An 18861-nucleotide genomic window follows, 5' to 3' on the forward strand; every position below is an offset into this window, starting at 1 on the left:
TTCTGTGCATTCTAACGCCAGAATATGAATTAATGTTAGCTAGCTAACAACGCACGTCATGGGAAACATTGATTTTGATGCTAAAGCCCTCACAAAAAATGGCAACAGTGTATCATTTCCATACATAAGTGACTTGTATATTAACCAAGATGCAGCCATATTGTTATTGTGGCTAACATGAAAATGATTTAGTCATGTGCTGGAAGACACAGCCATCCCAAGTGTAGTAAGGGACTTTAATTCAGCAATTCTGTACAGGCGAGCTCAGTAGTAAGATTGATGTCTTCCGTCATTTATTTGCAGTCATGTGACACATCACATGCGTGTGTGTGTATCAGAGGTTGTGAGTGTGTGTGTGGTTTGTGTGTGTGTGTGTGTGTGTGTGTGTGGTTTTCTATGAGGGAACAAGCACACAAGACAATGCTAGTGAGTATAAACACTTAGGAGCCTATAAAGTGTTTACAATGAAACGAGGCCTTCTACAGTACACATTAGTTAGCAACATGCACACAGTTGAACAGCAACACATCTAGTGGCGATGCTAACACGGCTAACTAGCCAGGCAGTTAGCAACCAAAGGCACATGATACTATACAACACAATAATATGGACCAAACAGCGTCTAACATTAGTTAGCAACATGCGCACAGTTGAACAGCAACACATCTAGTGGCGATGCTAACACGGCTAACTAGCCAGGCAGTTAGCAACCAAAGGCACATGATACTATACAACACAATAATATGGACCAAACAGCGTCTAACATTAGTTAGCAACATGCGCACAATTGAACAGAAACCCACCTAGTGGCGATGCTAACACGGCTAACTAGCCAGGCAGTTAGCAACCAAAGGCACATGATACTATACAACACAATAATATGGACCAAACAGCGTCTAACATTAGTTAGCAACATGCGCACAGTTGAACAGCAACACATCTAGTGGCGATGCTAACACGGCTAACTAGCCAGGCAGTTAGCAACCAAAGGCACATGATACTATACAACACAATAATATGGACCAAACAGCGTCTAACATTAGTTAGCAACATGCGCACAATTGAACAGAAACCCACCTAGTGGCGATGCTAACACGGCTAACTAGCCAGGCAGTTAGCAACCAAAGGCACATGATACTATACAACACAATAATATGGACCAAACAGCGTCTAACATTAGTTAGCAACATGCGCACAGTTGAACAGCAACACATCTAGTGGCGATGCTAACACGGCTAACTAGCCAGGCAGTTAGCAACCAAAGGCACATGATACTATACAACACAATAATATGGACCAAACAGCGTCTAACATTAGTTAGCAACATGCTCACAGTTGAACAGCAACACATCTAGTGGCGATGCTAACACGGCTAACTAGCCAGGCAGTTAGCAACCAAAGGCACATGATACTATACAACACAATAATATGGACCAAACAGCGTCTAACATTAGTTAGCAACATGCTCACAGTTGAACAGCAACACATCTAGTGGCGATGCTAACACAGCTAACTAGCCAGGCAGTTAGCAACCAAAGGCACATGATACTATACAACACAATAATATGGACCAAACAGCGTCTAACATTAGTTAGCAACATGCACACAGTTGAACAGCAACACATCTAGTGGCGATGCTAACACGGCTAACTAGCCAGGCAGTTAGCAACCAAAGGCACATGATACTATACAACACAATAATATGGACCAAACAGCGTCTAACATTAGTTAGCAACATGCGCACAGTTGAACAGCAACACATCTAGTGGCGATGCTAACACGGCTAACTAGCCAGGCAGTTAGCAACCAAAGGCACATGATACTATACAACACAATAATATGGACCAAACAGCGTCTAACATTAGTTAGCAACATGCGCACAGTTGAACAGCAACACATCTAGTGGCGATGCTAACACGGCTAACTAGCCAGGCAGTTAGCAACCAAAGGCACATGATACTATACAACACAATAATATGGACCAAACAGCGTCTAACATTAGTTAGCAACATGCGCACAGTTGAACAGAAACCCACCTAGTGGCGATGCTAACACGGCTAACTAGCCAGGCAGTTAGCAACCAAAGGCACATGATACTATACAACACAATAATATGGACCAAACAGCGTCTAACATTAGTTAGCAACATGCTCACAATTGAACAGAAACCCACCTAGTGGCGATGCTAACACGGCTAACTAGCCAGGCAGTTAGCAACCAAAGGCACATGATACTATACAACACAATAATATGGACCAAACAGCGTCTAACATTAGTTAGCAACATGCGCACAATTGAACAGAAACCCACCTAGTGGCGATGCTAACACGGCTAACTAGCCAGGCAGTTAGCAACCAAAGGCACATGATACTATACAACACTGCTGTTTGCTGTTTTCATTTTACAAACTTTGTGCTATTATGGTTTTTTTTTTACTTCATTGTCATAATATTTGAGTATTTTATGGTCATATTATAACTTATAACTTTGCTCCAACTTTATTTAAATTGTTTTTCATAATATTGTAACTTTCAATATGATAGTGAATATTTTAGTCTTTAATATTTCAACTTTATGCTATTTTTGTTAATATTATGACTTTGCTCAGAAATTGCCGCTTTTTTCGTTTTATTTCGTAGCATGTTAGCATTGCTAGCACACTAAATTAGCATACTAGCATTTTTAACTATTTTCACAGACACATATATAAACACTTGGCACTATTATACTAGGTGTTAGCATGCTAACTTTGGCATGCTAGCATTGCTAGCATTTTTTCATTATTATGACTTTTTTTGTTTTCTTTCTTTCTTATTCATCATTTTAAATATGCCGCAGGTCACTAAACAACAGTTACAAGCCCTAAATGGTCCCTGCGCCGCACTTTGGACACGCCTGGTTTAACAACACAATTATTCCTTTTGTGAGATGCAACTCAGTAAAATAATTCAAGTTAAGCAAAAAGTACTACAATAATCAGATATTTATGAGCATAAACATAGAAGAGATGTCGCTGGTATCTGTACTATCGATATTTGGATCACCCCCCCCCCCCAGTGGCTAGCTTGTTAGCCACTAGGATGCTAGCCCTGAAGGCATCATGGAGGCTAGCCATATTGTCATAGAGATAACTTTTCGCTCCGAGTACCTCCTCACAAGTGATCAGGCTGCCCTGTGATTGGCTGGCCACCAGTCCAGGGTGGACCCCGCCTCTCGCCCCAAGACAGCTGGGATAGGCTCCAGCACCCCCGTCACCCTCGTGAGGATAAGCGGTAGAAAATGAATGAATGAATAAATATTGTATTTTTACCTTACCTAATTTACTGAAAACTAATTGTTTTGTTTGTATCCCATAATATTACCTTTTTACAATTACAATGTTTTTGGTCATAATATTCTGACTTATTATTTTTTTAATGACACATTCATCTTTGTGCTACTAAAATGAGCTTCTTCTTCCTCATAATTAGGAATGTCCGATATTGGCTTTTTGCTGAAAAACGATGTTGTCCAACTCTCAATTTCCCATAGCGATATCAGCCGATACCGATATGTGTAACATGATATATCTACAGCATTGTATATAGTATTTTTTAAATATCGTTTTTCGTGATTGTAAAAAATCCCAATATCAAGCGATATCAAATTTGTGTACTGATATGGGGCCGATAATCATTGGCACTGATGATGTTTGGTAGCGGCGGCGGCGGCACTTACCCCAGGCAGCTGTGGCCACGGATGTACTTTACCACCGGCAGTGTGTGACTATAAGGGGTGAAGGAATCCAAATTGTACAATAAATATAAATAATGTGGCTGTACTGCAGTGTACTGTACTGTCCAGTACTGTAGTACACGGTATTGTATGGTACATGTACACGGCAGGTGGAGGTACTACATGATGGACACACGGAGTCACCTCATCTTCCTTCCATCGGCAGGTTCCTTGTGGAAGAAGGCGAGCAGTGCTGCTGAGTGTCATTACCCCCCCCCCCCCCCCTCCCTTACCCTCCACCGCCATCACAACCACCACCACCTCCCCCCCACCCCCCCCCCCCCCACTCTTTTGGACCAGCCTCGCAAGCGGAGGGGAGTTTTTCCGTGTACTTTGCCAGCAAGGAGCACATTGTGACGCCAAGCGCAGAAAGGTAAGCCTGCCGCACCACGTCGTGCTGTTTGCGGGTGAAAGCATAGCATGAATGATGGAGCTTCTGCATGCATGCGGGCGAAGATTTGCGCATTACGTCTGAAGGCGACTCATCGTGTCAGGGTTTTTTTTTAAAGGGAAGGGGGGTTCACTTTGGCGCATTTTGCAGGACGTTATCTGCCATCACTGCGTCGTTTCCATCGGAATGCGTGCAGCGCCTTTTTGCGGTCGTTGCGCCAAGTGCTTGTCAATACATCAGCCTATATTTCTCTTTAGAGGCCCGTGTGCGCGTATAGCGTTTTATCCCCCCCCCCACTAAAAAAAAACACACCAAAAAAACAGCCGCACAGTTGCGTGATGTGGCGCGGCTGCTGCTTCCATGCGGAACAATTTGCTTGTGTCATCCTCCTCCTGCAAAGTGTTTGTCCTTCAAGGTCATTGTCTGGGAGGCGGCCGATGCTCATCTTAAGGTGTTTTTGTTGGTGGTTCCACATCCACGACCCTGTGCTGGTTCTGGGGAGGGCCCATGCAAGCAAAGCAAAGCAAAGCAAAGCAAAGCCCGGCCGCCCAGCCGCCCAGCCGCCCGGCCGCCCGGCCTCCGTCATGCTGCAGAGAAGTGGAGCATATGTTTGGCGTGCATGCTCGATGCTTACAAAATTGACGCATTCTGGTGGCTTCCCGCACAACTTTGCAGCCACCCAGGCCGGGCTGGCCCAGCATGGGCTGCCCGCTGCAGCATGTGTGTTGCTTTTCTGATGAAGTGGATCAGCCCTGACCGTGACGGGGATCCAGGTCAGGGCCACAGACTGGCACAAACAAGCTACATGACACAAATAGAAACACCAGCACGGCTGGGGGGTGGGATCAAACCAAAGTGGAGCCTCTAAAGTTGAACACGATGCGTTCACATTCTATGTTTTTTTCTAGGGCATCATGGAAATGGTCAGTTCCAGGGTTAAACTGTCACCATTTTGGTGCTGGTCACGTTTAGAATGTTTCCCACCGGATCTGTACGGATAACGTTTTAGCTGTCATACGAATGGAAAGAGAAGCTAGTTGCGTCATACAAAGATGGCGGATGCATTCGCAAGTTGGAACTTTAGGCGCTCTGGCTAGGAAATACTGGAAGGTTCTGACGTGCCAAGCATGCAATTCATTTCAATAGTCTGTTCCAGGGTCAAACTGACACCATCTTAACTGTAAAGGTGATGTTTGAACTCATCAAACATTTTTGAGGGTGCCCATAGGAAATAATGGAGATAGTCCGTTCCAGGGTCAAACTGTCACCATCTTAACTGTAAAGGTGATGTTTGAACTCATCAAACATTTTTTAGGGTGCTGGCTGATCTCTTATTTGTTCATATTTTCACATTTCCCATAGGAAATAATGGAGATAGTCCGTTCCAGGGTCAAACTGACACCATCTTAACTGTAAAGGTGATGTTTGAATTCATCAAACATTGTTTCAGGGTGCTGGCTGGACTCGATTTCTTCATATTTTCACATTTCCCATAGGAAATAATGGAAATAGTCCGTTCCAGGGTCAAATAGCCACCAGTGTCTATATAGGCTGTCATTTGTCGTTTCGGGATGCTGTTTGAGCTCCAATTTGTTTCTATTTAGACCTTTACTATTGGAATGAATGGAAATGGTCAGTTCCAGGGTCAAGCTGTCACCATCATTAGAGACACAGGCAGTATTTTTAGTCGTATTTGAACGTTTTCCATGTGAAAGGATGGAAATGGTCAGTTCCTGGGACAAATCGCCACCATCTTAACTGTAGACGTAAAGTTGTATCTGTAAAAAGCAGTTTGATGTCGTCAGCTTGCGTTGCCATCTGATGCTATAAGCGCTTTGATAATAAAAGCTAGCATAGCATAGCCGATATGGGCTACAATCACACTTCTTGAGGGTGTCAGCCATGTTTGGTGTTGCCTTTTGAGTCGGACCGTGTCAAATCGGGATATCTCACGCTTCCTGTGCGGCTCATTTGGCCATGTTGTGCTGAACAGCCAGGACAGGGACACCTGCAGTTAGTTCCATCTCAGACTCTATGGTTGTCATCATATTTTCATGCCGTCACTGGAAGCCCTAAGGATGCTTTTGTTTGAAAACATAACAACGGGAAATTCACAAATGTAATGTCAAATATTCATGAAAAAACCTTAAAATTATGAGGAAAAGTTACATATTTTGTTTTGATTTCAGAAGAAGGTTCAATATTGGAATTTAAAAAAATTAAGAAAAATGGAGAAATCAGCAGTCATTTTACAAGTATAAAGTATAAATATTATTATGAGAATAATGTTGTAATTATGAGAAAAATATAACATTATTTTAACAGTTGAAATATGAAATAAAAACTGATTTCAAAAGTGCTAATATTAGGAGAGACATAGAAAACTAAATAAAGTGGTCAAAAAAATTAGGTTGGGGAAAGGTTTTGGGAATATATAATATAATAATATATAATATTTTGGGAATAAAGTCAAAATATTATGGGAATAAAGTCATAGTATGACGAGAAAGAAAATGTATGAAGTTGAAATATTTGGAAACTGAAAAAAACAACAACAACAATGGAAAAATCAACAGTAAATTTACAAAATAAAGTCAAAATATTCTGAAAAAATGTGTAAAATAACAAAATGTATATGAGAATAGTGTTATTCTGTAATATTATGGGGAAAAGTAATATTAATTTATTTGCGTAAAGTAAAGTAGAACTATTGAAGGAAAATTATATTTTCGAAGCAGTTTCCAGAACGGTATTGCGTTCTACTTTAGAGGTTGTGCTGTCTTTATGTAATGTGCTGTTGCAGTACACACACACACAAACACACGCACACACACACACACACACACACACACACACACAAATGATTGTTCTCCCTCTGCGGCCGCTCATGCATGCATGAAGGCATTATTGACGTGGCCGTGCACCGCAGGAAGCATGGGGAAGCAAAACAGCAAGCTGACTCCCGAGGTGATGGAGGATCTGGTGAAGAACACGGAGTTCAACGAGCACGAGTTGAAGCAGTGGTACAAAGGATTCCTCAAGGACTGTCCCAGCGGCAGACTCAACCTGGAGGAGTTCCAGCAGCTCTACGTCAAGGTGGGTCCGCCGAGTCGCCCGCTGCACATTCGTCACGTACGCAAGTGCAGTACGTTCACCTTGTAGCCTGATGCCGGCCCACCGCTGACTGACTCCTGTCAAATAGAGGATCTTTGACTCCATCTTCATCTCTTGCAGTTCTTCCCTTACGGCGACGCCTCCAAGTTTGCACAGCACGCCTTCAGAACCTTCGACAAAAACAGCGACGGCACCATCGACTTCCGAGAGTTCATCTGCGCCCTGTCCATCACGTCACGCGGGAGCTTTGAGCAGAAACTCAACTGGGCCTTCAACATGTACGACCTGGACGGGGACGGCAAGATCACCAGGGTGGAGATGCTGGAGATAATAGAGGTGAGTGGAACCACCATAGGAAATAATATGTTTCCCATAGGAAACAATGGAGATAGTTATTACCAAAGAGGCAAACATCAGGCAGAAGTGGTTGGAGTTCCAGATTCCTGACCAGCAGGAGGGAAATATGCGAACATGGGCGAAAGCCGGAGGTCACAAATGAATTTATCAGTATCCTAACCGTGTTTATTTAGTGGAAGTAAGCGCTTCTCTGTGTAGCATTATAGAGTGTGCATACAGGGAGCATCTCACCTGCATGCATGCTAACTACAAGCTCACTGGAGTTGCTAACATCCTCTTCCACCACCAAAAAACATTTCATGGCCAAACGTTGTTACCCGGTAAGTCAGGGCTCTCTAGCGAGTAGCTCCTAATCACTTTTCAATTAGCTTTATTGGTTTATTATCAACTCCTATACCCACTAAATTAGAAAGCAGCCGAATAGGTGCAGATTCTGGAAGATCTGTGCGGGTTATTTTGTGTAGCTGCTCTATAGGAGTCCACAATCCAATAGAAAAGGGCCCAAAATGCTGATAACAGTTGCGGCGTTGCGATAATGACGTAACAAAGCGCTCCTCGCTCCCGCAGGCCATCTACAAAATGGTGGGCACGGTGATCATGATGAAGATGAACGAGGACGGCCTGACACCGGCCCAGCGGGTGGACAAGATCTTCAGTAAGATGGATAAGAACAACGACGACCAGATCTCGTTGGAGGAGTTCAAGGAGGCGGCCAAGAGCGACCCGTCCATCGTGCTCCTGTTGCAGTGCGACATGCAGAAGTGAGAGCCCCCGCAAGCCCCCGCAAGCCCCCGCAAGCCCCGCCGCCAACGCCGCCCTTCTCCTCCAACTCTGCTCGCTCCCCGGCCCCGCCCCCCTTGGCCCAGCCCAGCCTGCATCCACACACACACACACACACACGGGACGACAGCACATGTTCCAACGTCTCATTAGGTTCTCTGCCATTTCCACAGGAAAGAAGAAGAAGAAAAAAAACAAACAACGCTTGGACTATTTTTCAATGGACTCGCTTCTTGTGGTCGTATGCATGAGAATGTCAAATATGCTGAATCATTTTCAATATGCTAAGATATCCTTACATTTCTATTTGCCAACATGCCAGCGTGTTTTGTGCACAGTAACCCCCCCCCCCCCCCCCCCCCCCCCGCTCATCCAGCTTGTAAATCGGCGGAGCACTGCCTTGTCAAACTTGTTGACGGATAACACCACCGTACGCTTTCAGTCATAGTAAGGAATGACATCACTGGAACGTCGAGGACAGGGAGGCTTCTTCCGGAAGGAACCCAGAAAAAGTATTGCATGCATATATTACGTGTCGAAAAAATGTATCTATATATAAAAAAATCTCTTACATTTTTTTTTTTTTGCATCTTGAGATGGTTAGGAAAGAGTAACCATCTTGAGATTCATTTAGTACACAGGTGGTCCTCGGGTTACATACATGTTCTGGTGTAAGCCAGGGGGGAATATTAAAAAAAAAAAAATCAGTAGTAACAAAAATAAAGTATTAAGAGAAAAAATAATTCAACTAAGAAAGCAGACTAAATTCAGGGGGAAATTAGGTTGGGGAAAAGCGATAGCATTAAGAAATCATACTAATATAGTACTTGCGTCATAATATGATAAGAGGGAAATATAGAAATAAAAAAGCCAGGGGGGGGGCATATTAAAAAAATATATAATTTACAACAAAAAAAACAATAGTAACAAGAATAAAGTATTAAGACAAAAATCAATTCAACTAACAAAGCAGACAAAATTTTGGGGGAAAATTAGGTTGGGGAAAAGCAATAGCATTACGAAATAATGCTAATATAGTACTTGCGTCATAATATGATAAGAGGGAAATATAGAAATAAAAAAGCCCAGTTTCTAATCATAATGGAATCTCCTATTTTCAATCTCCACCATTTAGATTTTTTCTTCTTCTAATATTAATTAAGTAATTAATAATTCCCATTTTATTCTCGTATAATAACTTTTTTCCTTCATAATATTCCTTTATGAGGGAAAAATATAGAAATAAAAAAAGCCAGTTTCTAATCATAATCATCATCACACCATCTTTATCCTTAAAGATAGCAAATACCAAAAGTGCAGTCAATATTGCCTGGGGTGTTTTTATGGCTTTCCTTTTCCTTGGCGCACGTTCACCAGAAGTCCCTGCCCAGGCGACGACTACTTCTTGAGCGTTTTGCGGACCAAAATGACGTTTTTGCTTCATTTACCGGAGCGCGTTCATAACCACGTAACGCCGTAAACCCGAGGACTACCTGCAAGTTGCATGGGATGTACAGTGTGTGACGACGCTCACCTGAGGTGGGAGCATGACCCCCCCGCCCACACTTGCCCCCGACCCCCGGCCCCCGGCGTCCATTTGCAGTGTCATGTTGGTTTTCTGTCCACTTCTGATCCCGGTTGCTTTGTTTACACGGTACATATCGACATGTTTACAGAAACAAAGAGCACTACTTTGATTAAAAATGATTCCTGTGGCTTTTGACCTCCGTGCTGAGAGCTCCCTCATGACGGGGATGCTTATTAAAAAAAAAAAAAAAAAAAACGTTTACTGGACACACTGCATTCCTATGTCGACAACATTCTATTATTATATAATATCTTCCAGGCTATGCAAGCATGTCTGCTTGTAAGTCCACTCCCACTGGTGGACGTCCCGGCAGAAGAGCTTTTCTTTTCGCTGTTTACGCCCCCCCCCCTCCCCAGTCTCTCACTTCATATTTATTCATATTATTTGCTTTACTGTCTGCACACAATTCAAGATCTTTGTCAAAAGTAAATGTTTCTATCAAATATGAAAACTCATGATACAAGTGACTGTATTCTTTTATACATGTGGCATGTCTTTGCACCCCTTGAACAAATAAGTTCTGTAGTGATTAAAATCAATAAACCACAAACGGGCTTTTTTCAAAAGACACTGGAGGTGATACTCCTGGCTGATTTGTTGGAAAGATATAATGTATTGTTTGCAAATTATGTTCTTGGACTAAGGTTAGTGAAAGATAATGGTCGTAAAATGGTGAGAAAATAAATAATATTAATAACAAATTTGTTTGAATAGCATCTAAATGTGTAACGTGTACTGAATGGTAAACAAGAAAGTGACTTCCTGGTCAGTGGTCGAGCGCCTACAGGGATTGGACGTGACTAGATCCCCGCCCACCAATGAACACGCCCCCTCCAATTTATGTACACGCCCCGCCTTCCTCAGGCAACTGAAAAAAATGGCAGCGCTGCTGCCAAAATGCCAATTTATAAATATTTAATTTGTTTTTTAAAGTTTATTTTTAGATGTCAGCTTTCTGAATGACAAACCAGAACGTGGCTCTCTCGATATTTCCGTTTTTATTTTAGACTTCCTGATAAAAAAAACAACAACAAATTTTAGACTTCCTGATTATAGTGTCAATCACCTAAAAGGATTGGACGTGATTGGCTCCCGACCCACTGGCGTACAAGCCCCGCCTACCTCAAGCAACTGGAAAATGGAAACTCCTCTGCCTAAAATATGAATTTCGAAATTATTTGAACGAATTTCTGTCAACTTATTTTTTTCGACCTCCTGATGAGAGTGTCAATCACCATGATCACCAGAGGTGATTGGACGTGATTGGCTCCCCGCCTCCAGGAGTACAAGCCCCGCCTTCCACCCATGTTCTTTCAGTTATCAGCTCCCTGAATGCCAAAGAAGAAAGTGGTGCTATCTACTTCCTGTTTTTTAGACTTCCGGGTCGATTCACCTCAGGGGCTTAGACGTGATTGGCTCTCCGGCCTCGCCCCGCCTACCTGCACGCAGCTGGAGCAGCAATTAAACTTCAAATGCAAGGAGGCCATTTTAAAACTGCTGTTTAAGACCAAAAACAAACATTCCGTTCGTTTTTCTTCTTCTTTCGTAGCATCCAAAGTGAAATAATCGCTTTGTATGTGAGTCCCCTTTCTGTTTGTTTTAAGTGCTACCTGTTACCAAGGAGTTCAGGTAAGAATCTAACTGAGCTTAGAGTTAGCACGACTGAGCTGCTATAGTGAACTCATATTAATGGACTTTGACATGATTGAAAATCTTGCCAGTGTAATGTTAAATCTGTGGTTATGTTTCTGAGTTAGCCAAATGTACCTGAAATGAACACTGGATGGCAGAATGTACCTAAACTAAAGTCAACTTTTGTGTTTCGACATGCAAAGCTCAACACTCTTACGTGCTGGATTTTTGACTCTGTAGTCATTTATTCAAGTATTGTAACAATATATACCATACTGACCCAAAGTTAAGATCATCCCTAATAGAAGACTACTTTTTTTTTTTTTTTCAAGGGTTGTTTAAAAAAATGGAGAAAAAATGAGTCGTATTATTTGTTAGTGTAAGGTAAATAAAAATATACAATAAGTTAACATGGTTAACAACTGTTTAAAATGCATAAATATATTTAAAGTAGTTATAATTTATGTTTGATATACAAACACCCCACTATTTTTAAATATGTTTGCGTCTAATATAATGCAAATCTCCTTTGTTGGCGTTCGAGTGTACTATCGCAAGGTCCACTAGGGGGTGCTAGCAGCGATGGTGGTATAGAATAGGTGCTAAAACGACAGAGGAAGAATAAATCCTGATGGTGAATACACATCAAGTCATCGTGGATTATCTTCCTTATTCTGTACCACAGGTTAGTATAAAGTATACATATTATTTATACAAACGGCTGTAAAAAGTGTAGAAAATTGCTAAAGTAAACAGCTGACTGCAAAGTGGTTTGTTATAAAATGTCTTGTAGAGCTTTTGAGCACATGTGAAATGGCTAATGCTAGCAGGCCTTCATGTATGGTGAATAGCATTAGCATTAAATTGTCGCTAGATTGACATGTGAAGACAATGTCTTAACATCACAAATGCTATTGTATAACTGTTTGGCTGTTCAAGTGTTTGTTTATTTTTATGTTATTCATAATCCATCCATCTCCTTTGCCACTTATTGTCACTAGGGATACATATTGCAAATGATGATCTGAAATCGGTGTAGAAGATCAACAGCAAACAAGTTTTTTCGGAATGTTTACATGCCATCTCTGTGTGGAGTTTGCATGTTCTCCCCGTGACTCCAAATTGTCCATAGGTATGAATGTGAGTGTGAATGGTTGTTTGTCTATATGTGCCCTGGGATTGGCTGGCCACCAGTCCAGGGTGTACCCCGCCTCTCGCCCCAAGACAGCTGGGATAGGCTCCAGCACGCCCGCGACCCTCGTGAGGAAAAAGTGGTAGAAAATGAATGAATGAATATTTGATTTCTAAATTAGTAATCCTACTTTGCAGCAATTCACTAATTACGTTTGGGTCTGGAAACGATGAAGTATTAAACAAGAGGTAACTCTAGCCTTGTTGTGTTTTACAAGCAAGGGCCAACAGGTGGCGCCAAAGCTATTTGTAGCCACCACTGCACAACACTTCACTAAGTTTCTGGTGAGTTTTGAGCACTTTAACGTGTTGTTGTATTGTAGACATTTTGTTCTGTAATGTTTTGATTTACTGTTTAAGCAAGCTAAAAATATCAAATATTAATAGCCTGTTTTGGTTTAATATTCTCTTGCTTTCCAGGGACATTTAATTCCCACAATGTGTTCGATTCCCGGACTCCCGACACCAGGCTCAGAAGTAACTGTTGACATCAAGAGAGTCAACCCCAACCCCAAATGTGGACTCGTGGAACTGTGGGTCAGCATAGACGTGGGCAGGAAGCATGCCTACGAGCAAATGAAGGAGCTGATCCAAATCCCGAAAAGAATGTTTAGTGGATCTGAAGGAAAACCGGGTGATCTGTGTCTGGTTTGCATCGCCGACAAGTGGCACAGGGCTCGCATTGTGTCCATCCAAGAGGAGGCTCGCCATGTCTTCCTTATTGACCAAGGACGGCCCCACATCACCAAGTGGGATGCGCTAGCATGGGGACAGAGCGACAGTTTCTTCCTCCCTCCTGAGATCGAATCCTGTATCCTCGCCACCATTATCGCTCTTGAGGAAAGCTGGCCCGAGAAAGCCGCTAAGTTTTTGACGTCTCTTCCTGGAAAGACAATGAGTGCCGTGGTTCGTCATGTCTTGATGCCGGACCGGACAGTTCTCTTAGACATACCTTTAATCTCCAAGCAAATGTGCGCCTTTCGGGCTACTAGGAAGCTTCCTGTAGATGAGTGTAGAGAAATTGTGCTGGACTATCTGCATCCACCCAAAGCACATGCACCCGTCACCTGTGACATAACGCAGGAGCGTGTGAATACGGGTTTCCTCGATAAGACCGAACTGTACTTCTACCCAGAACTGCACAGTGGAATACTTGAAACAGTTCATGTGACTGAAGTAGTCAATACCCATAATGTATTTTGCAGACTACAGATTTTTACAAAATCATTGAATATGCTCTACAAAGAGATCCAACAGTACTATGAGGAGTTCTTGGATCCTGGAGAGGAACGCCCAAAGACCTCAGGAGAACCGTGCGCCACCAGAGGGGACAACGGCAGATGGCATCGCTCATTACTACAGCAAAACATCCTAAATTGTGACGAGCTTGTGCAAGTCATGCGGGTAGATGAAGGGAAAATTGAGTTTGTCCACGTGGGATGCATTAGACCCCTGCTGAGAAAATTCCTGAGAATGCCGGTGGTCACGTATCGCTTTTCCCTAAACGGAGTAGAGGATGGTGGCACCATGGATCAGATTGAGTATTTGAAGTCCTTACTGCTGAATAAAACCTTTGTGGCATGGCTTGAAAAGCATCCCACACACGAAGGCGCCTATAACGTCACGCTCTACAGCTCAAATGCTACGTGCATGAACACGTGTTTTTTGGAGAAAGTGGAGACTGAAAGACCGTTGGATGTCGAGATTGAACCCTCGTCAGCTCTCAGTGCAGAAGGTGTCGATTTTCACAATCTTGTCAACTTAAATGTTGAAAACATGGAAAAGCAAACTTTGGCCATTACAGAGAATGGACAGGTTGACGACCGAGAGGACGCCGTGGTGACTTCTAGTCCCAATGGCCAAGATGACCCTGAACACCCCCAACCGGTAATAGCCACAAATGGGCATTTTTGGACTTCTAAGGTGAAAAGTTTTCATTATGAAGATGAGTTTTTTGCGGGAAGCACCATCAAGGTAAATGTATCCTGCATTGAAGGTCCACACAAGTTCTGGTGTCAAAAAACTGAAAACGAAGAAACACTGAGGCTGCTGATGGAAAGTCTCCAAGACCAGTACCGCTCCGTCCGACCCCTGTCCCTCGACGAGTCAGCCTGCGTCGCCCGAAACCCAGACAACGGCATGTGGTACAGAGCGAGAATTGTCACGGGTCGCCACACCCCCGAAGTTGAGGTGCAGTTTTTCGACTACGGTGCGACACAGACGGTGCCCCTGAGAGACGTACACCCCATTGACCCGGCTTTCTTGCAGCTTGATATGCTCGCCTTTCAGTGTCGCTTACACCGCCCCAAGACTCCAACCAACTCCGCCTGGACCGATGCTGAGTCAACTGAGTTTCACAAGTTTGTGGAATTGGGCAAATCTGAACTCAAATGCATCGTGAAAGCCAGAGCTTCTGATGAAGATGGCCAACTGGTTCATGTGGTTGATCTCCAAACGTCCTCCGACAGTGCTTGTAAACTGCTTACCCAGAAATGTGTTCAAGCCCTCCCTGTGGTTTCCGCGGATACGTATCGTTATTCCACGTACGATATGGACGTAGGCCGAAAAGAGAAGGTTTGGATAACCTCATCGCAGACGGTGCATCACTTCTTCTGCCAGCTGAGCAGAAATTCTCATTTGTTCGACAAAGTGACTGCAGATGTTCAGCAGGTCATTGGTAAGTCTCGGTGCAGGGATGGCCTCATCAGACTTAACGATCTTTGCCTTGCTAGGTACACAGGTAACGAGTGGTATAGAGCCCAAGTGGTGCAAATGTCTCCAAATCCTGAGGTTCTGTTTGTGGACTACGGCAGCACCCTCACAATGAACAAGTCCGATATTCTCCCCTTGCCCGCCAGTGCAAGCGTCGCAAGGTCTGTCCCGGTACTTGCGGTTCCTCTTGGACTTTTTGGCGTTCCAGCGGATGGACCAGAGGAGGTCAACCAATGGTTTGCAGATCACGCCGTTGGCACAGCATTGACCATTTCTGTGGTGTCAAGAGGAGATGGAGGGAAGCTAATTGTGGAACTATTTGATGGGTTGGTGAATGTAAACGCCATTGTTAGAGAGAAGATAGAAAATGCAAAACGACAAACGGTGACTGAGCAAGTGCAGGATTGTCAGGCCTCAAAAGAGGAGTCCACCGTACAGGATGCGGACCTTAGAACTGAAGAACTCGTGTGTATATCAAACCTACGGGAGACGCTTGAGCAGAGAAGCAATGGAACACAAGACGACGTAGCCCTGGCGACCGTATTGGAGTGTGATCCTCAAAAGACACTTGAAGATTCAAACGTCATTCTTAACAACAACAACAAGGAAATGCTCCAAACTAACCAACCAAACGATGCAATGACTCAACATTGCCCTCCCGAGTGGCCTGAAGGGCCCGAGAAGAGGTTTGCTTACAAGACGCCGAATGTTTCTCCTTCCAGGTCGGAGGAGGCGTACATCTCCTGCATTGTTGGGCCTAGCTACTTTTGGTGTCAGTTCGCAAACACTGAAGACTTGAAAGCAGTGTCAACACTGGCTCAGACAGTCGGAGAGTCCCTCCAAGACATAACGCCCCCCAAGAGTTTGAACCCCGGTAGTCCATGCCTTGCCCTCTTCTCCGGTGACTCTCAGTGGTATCGAGCTCAAGTTGTTCGGAATACCGACAACATGGTCTGTGTTCTGTTTGTGGACTTTGGAAACGAGTCTGAGATAGACGTTCAAGATGTGAGAGCCATCCCCCGGTCTCTGATGGAATATGCTCCTCAGGCCTTCTTGTGCACTTTGGACGGATTTGACGAGTCCAAAGGATCATGGGAAGATGAAGTTTACGATGACCTCTACAATCTTGTCGTCGATAAACCCGTCAGAGTGACCGTTTTCGTTGCTAAAGAGCATTCAGAGATGGCACTTCCTCAGCATTCAGTTAAGCTTGATTGCGGAAATACAAATGTGAACGAGGCCATGCAGAAATATTGGAAAGCAGAGATTTCCACCGAGTTTGAGACTGGAACGATTCAAGAGGCCACAGAGCCCAACGCCATCGTAATCAAGGAAAATCCAAAAGCATTCCCATACAGACAACCAAATATTCCCTTAAACAAAGCAGAAGTGGTTTATGCGTCGTGCATCGTGGAACCTCACTTCTTCTGGTGCCAGTTTGCCAACACAACAGACCTTTGCACGGTGGTGAATCTTGCACAGGAAGGAGGACAAGCAGACCTGGACCCCTCGTCCTTTGAAACCTTTAGAACGGGCAGTCCCTGCCTTGCACTCTTTCCCGCAGATAACCAATGGTATCGAGCGCAGATCTTGAGCAAGGAAGGAAACGGAGCCCACGTTGTGTTTATTGACTACGGGAATGAAGCTGACATTGACGCCCAGAATGTGAGACCCCTGCCTCCGAGTCTGCAGGAGTACACCCCCCAGGCCTTTTTGTGCACCTTGGACGGATTTGATGACTGCCAGGGCTCCTGGGAGGATGATGTTTACGATGACTTCTACAATCTGGTCGTTGATAAGCCCCTCACAGTGACGGTGTCTCAAGCCAAAAACCAATCGGCGATGTCTCTTCCTCATCATGTGGTGAAAGTTGAGTGTGAAGGATTGTCTGTAAATGCAGCAATGCAGAAATACTGGACAGCAACCACTGGAGAACAGGGATCTCCCCTTCATGGTCAAACGCAAGCTCGTATGCCGATTGTAAATGCAAACATTACCATGTACAAGAAGCCAAACATCTCCAGTAAGAAGTCTGAGATGGTTTACGCCTCTTCTCTTGTGGACCCTCATTTTTTCTGGTGTCAGTTCACCAACACAAAGGACCTCAAGAACCTGACCAGACTTGCCCAGGAAGCAGGAAAAGCCGAACTGGATGAGAACTTCCTGGAGACTCTCGTTCCCGGCAGTCCTTGTCTGGTTTTGTACTCCGTGGACCACCATTGGTATCGAGCTCAAGTTGTCAGCAGAGCGGATGACAGTGTTTACGTGGTGTTCATCGACCACGGGAACTACTCGGGCGTCGACGTCAAAAATGTCAGGCCGCTCCCTCTGGGTCTCCTGGAGGTCGCTCCTCAGGCCTTCTTGTGCTCGCTGAGCGGATTCGAGGCGTCCAAATGCTCCTGGGACAAAGACGCCTGTGACGAATTTGTCAGACTTCTGACTGACAAAGAGCTCAAAGTGACAGTGTTTGATGCGGAAGACAATTCAGAGATTGCTCTTCCTCAATATGAAGTACAAATAGAGTGTGAGGGGGTAAGTGTGAATGCAGTGATGGGGAAATACCGCGATGAAAAAGCTCAGCTTCAGCTTAGTTGCTCCAATGGACTCCCGGTATCCCTTACTAACTAGAACACTTGGTTCTAGAACATCTCACCCAAACGGCAAATGGAGCATTACTATCTTTGGTATCTTTCGCTCTGCATATATTCTTGGATCTTGTCATTGCTGGGTTTCACGTGACGTCGCATTCAGTCCTTGCTCTGCCCCAAATGGATGGGGGGGGGGGCTTCAATCGCTTCAATCTCCAAAATATAGCACAAACATACTCTGTTGAAACTGAAACAGCTTTTAATGAGAACATTAAAAGTATTGAACAAAGCAAAATTTGTTCTCAATCAGAAGTCATTCCACACTCTTTATTGCTCTCTGGTTCTACCATATCTTACTTATTGTGTGGAAATATGGGCTAATAACTATAAAAGCAATCTTCACCGGCTAAATGTACTGTACTCCTTATTTGTAAAATGACATACTTCAACTTGGTGATATAGTTCATCTTCAAACAGCTAAAATAATGCATAAGGCTAAAAATAAGCAATTAGCTAAAAATGTCATCCAACACTTCTCTACAAGAGAGGAGAAATATGATCTCAGGGAAGAAGTACATTTGAAACACTTCTATGCTAGGACTACGTTATGCTAGCCATAGCATTTCAGTATGTGGAATCAAACTATGGAATGGATTGAGGAAGGAAATCAAACAATGCACAACGATGAGCCAATTCAAGAAACAATACAAGCAGTTGATGTTTGCTAAATCCAA

General features: G+C 43.8%; 2 protein-coding genes across 3 annotated transcripts; both read left to right on the top strand.

Moving 5' to 3' along the window:
• Nucleotides 1-4048: 4048 nt before the first annotated feature.
• On the top strand, nucleotides 4049-10234 carry vsnl1b (visinin-like 1b). Its single transcript, XM_058056042.2, has 4 exons — nucleotides 4049-4147; nucleotides 7095-7261; nucleotides 7400-7615; nucleotides 8204-10234. Exons 2-4 carry the CDS (start codon nucleotides 7100-7102, stop codon nucleotides 8399-8401), a joined length of 576 nt encoding a protein of 191 aa, XP_057912025.1. The 5' UTR covers nucleotides 4049-4147; nucleotides 7095-7099; the 3' UTR covers nucleotides 8402-10234.
• Nucleotides 10235-11534: 1300 nt separating this feature from the next.
• On the top strand, nucleotides 11535-18539 carry tdrd6b (tudor domain containing 6b). 2 transcript variants are annotated; one of them, XM_058056024.2, is made up of 3 exons: nucleotides 11546-11633; nucleotides 13046-13112; nucleotides 13248-18539. In XM_058056024.2, exon 3 carries the CDS (start codon nucleotides 13266-13268, stop codon nucleotides 18165-18167), a length of 4902 nt encoding a protein of 1633 aa, XP_057912007.2. In that variant the 5' UTR covers nucleotides 11546-11633; nucleotides 13046-13112; nucleotides 13248-13265; the 3' UTR covers nucleotides 18168-18539. The 2 variants fall into 2 exon arrangements, with proteins under 2 accessions (XP_057912008.2, XP_057912007.2); XM_058056025.2 differs by lacking the exon at nucleotides 13046-13112 and having other exon boundaries at nucleotides 11535-11633.
• Nucleotides 18540-18861: the final 322 nt, after the last annotated feature.

Source organism: Doryrhamphus excisus, linkage group LG19 (genome assembly GCF_037039965.1).
Source record: "Doryrhamphus excisus strain RoL-2023G ecotype Guam linkage group LG19, RoL_Dexc_Guam_v1.1, whole genome shotgun sequence".
NCBI lineage: Eukaryota > Metazoa > Chordata > Actinopteri > Syngnathiformes > Syngnathidae > Doryrhamphus > Doryrhamphus excisus.